A 2562-nucleotide genomic window follows, 5' to 3' on the forward strand; every position below is an offset into this window, starting at 1 on the left:
CGTGTACACACACACACACACACACACACACACACACACACATATATATATTGAAAACTCATACGTCGCATATACGCTGTAGTTTACGTACGTCATGCGAGACTAATCTTCGAAACCTCCAAAGTTTAAAAATAGTTCCTAATAGTAGATTAGAAACTATTTTAGTTGGCTACAACACATCACAAACAGTGCGAAGTTATCACTCTTTATATCTCGGATACAATGCTGATTCAACTCGGCAAAACACCACAGCTTCCCGCAAGTGTACTAAGGGGTACATCTATCATTCGAAAAGGCCCTCAAATAGACCCTTTTCGATCGTATCTTTCGGTTCTGCACATACATCCTATTCGTACTACATATGCACGTCGGGCAGAGGGGTATGGGAACTTGACAACGCGTGTACAGAACTTCAAGTATAGCGGAGCTCACATATACTCCAATCGCATACAACTACACACAACTGCTGGCCAGAATAAACAAATGGGAATACATGATGATGTACATAAATGTAGATACAACAACTCGTATGGATATTTCTACCTGCAACCATATTTATTCAGAGGTAGTGGACGGTCATTCAGTACGATTGAAGGCAACAGACAAGCCCAGAAGGGAGTTGCGGAACAGGGAGAACCACACACAGGATCGATAAGCGAAGCCTATCTGCAGTCAGTTGAGAGCGCACAGGTGCAGTCGCCGCCACACAGCAGCACAGGTACAGACACATATGAAACATCGCACATAACGTTAAACATAGATAAGGAGAAGGATGCCGATAGAGTAAAACCTGTTCCTAACTCCGATACGGAGCCAGGTGGCGGTAGAAATAATAAAACAAATAGCGAGGACGGTACCAACACAGACACACACGGCGTAAACGATACGAACATAGACACTGCAACATCACAACAACACACACCCATATATTCAGACGCAGGTGATGACCCAGATTCATTCGAACCGATGCCGCGGGACAAGGCCAACTACGAACTCGACCGCATCGCCAAAGTAGGTGGAGTGGTGAATGTGTGCCTTATGCTTATCAAGGGAGGTGCTGGGGTAGTTGTGGGCTCAGCCGGGTTGCTTGCCAGTGCAGCGGATAGTTGTAGTGATCTGGTAGGTGATGCAGTGCTACTATGGGCTCTAGAGGCCGCCAAAAAGCCCCCAAGTATCGAACATCCCTGGGGCCACGGCCGCCTGGAAACGGTTGCTAGTTTGGGGACGGGTACGCTTATGCTGGGTGCCGGGTTGAGTGTGGGGTGGCATAGCGGGATAGGGTTGTACGATAACTTTATGGCGTCCTACGGCGAGACTATTAGCGAGCACTCTCACATGCTCAACAGTGACTGGTTGCCTCTGGGGATAGGGGTGGCCCTGGTGAGTATCCTGAGTAAAGAGTGGCTGTACCGGACTACACTCAAGACCGCTCACAGTGTGGGGGGTTCCCGCGTGCTCGAGGCACACGCACACCACCACCGCAGCGATGCACTGTCGGCTGTGGCAGCCTTGTTTGGCTTAGTTGGGGGTATGTACGGTATGGGTTGGGCCGACGGGGTCGCTGGACTATTAGTGAGCTGGCTAATCGCCAAGCAGGGTGGTAAGATCTGCTACGAGTCGTTGTCCGAGCTGGCGGATGCGGGGCTGGACGAGGGTGAGTTAAAGGAAATGCTAGTAAGCGCACGCAGTATCCAGGGGGTGGAGGATATCATACACGAACGGGCTCGTAGACTGGGTCCTTTTGTGGAGTTCCATGCCACTATACTGGTAGATCCCTGGCAGAGTATTAGCGGCGCGAGGGATCTGGCGGAAGAGTGTCGGCGTATAGTCATGCGTCAGAACACGCGAGTTAAGTTCTGCCTCATCACAACCCGGCCAAAGCGCTTTGCGTTCGAACCCTGCAAGCACACGGGCGAGGGTACCCGGGAGTTGAAGGATATGGGCATGGATGAAGGTATCGAGCCCGGCATGCAGGACTTGGGGCTTTGGGGAGACGATCACAACCATTGCATGGACGAAGGTCAGTCTCATTTTAGCAGGCGTGTGATGACCGAGAAGTTGCTGCGAAAGACGGCGAGTAGCTTCCCCGGGATCACGAGTGTGAATCGCATTACCCTGCACCGGTTGCACGAGGATTACAAGCATATCATGACGGGGTATGTGGTGAATATAACGATTGACTTGGCCGACAGTGATTTGATGCGGTGCAGACAGATTGCTTTGAAATTACAGAAACAGCTGGAAAAGATCGAGTTGCCCGACGGGAGTAGGCCGGTCAAGGAGTGTGATGTGCACATGGACCTGACTAACATCCCGTCTGAGAGCCTGTAATAGTTCATATATAGATAGATATATATAGATACATACATATACATAGACATGTATATGTATATCTGTATGTATATATACCGATATATATATATATGTATATATGTATGTATGTTTGTATGTATATGTATATATTATATATATATATAATATATAATACATACATATATATATATATATATATATATATATATATGTATGTATCGTTGTTGTACTATGTTCGTATTACTATAT

General features: G+C 47.7%; 1 protein-coding gene across 1 annotated transcript; it reads left to right on the forward strand.

Moving 5' to 3' along the window:
* The first annotated feature begins 16 nt into the window (after positions 1–16).
* Positions 17–2345, forward strand: SARC_13095 (hypothetical protein). The gene has a single exon (XM_014292781.1). The coding sequence runs from the start codon at positions 223–225 to the stop codon at positions 2329–2331; it is 2109 nt and encodes a 702-aa protein (XP_014148256.1). The 5' UTR covers positions 17–222; the 3' UTR covers positions 2332–2345.
* Positions 2346–2562: the final 217 nt, after the last annotated feature.

Source organism: Sphaeroforma arctica (assembly GCF_001186125.1).
Source record: "Sphaeroforma arctica JP610 unplaced genomic scaffold supercont1.2894, whole genome shotgun sequence".
NCBI lineage: Eukaryota > Ichthyosporea > Ichthyophonida > Sphaeroforma > Sphaeroforma arctica.

What these genes read in the sequence shown, in the direction of transcription:
- SARC_13095 (XM_014292781.1), top strand. Translation starts at nt 223, where the DNA reads ATGCTGATTCAACTCGGCAAAACACCACAGCTTCCCGCAAGTGTACTA.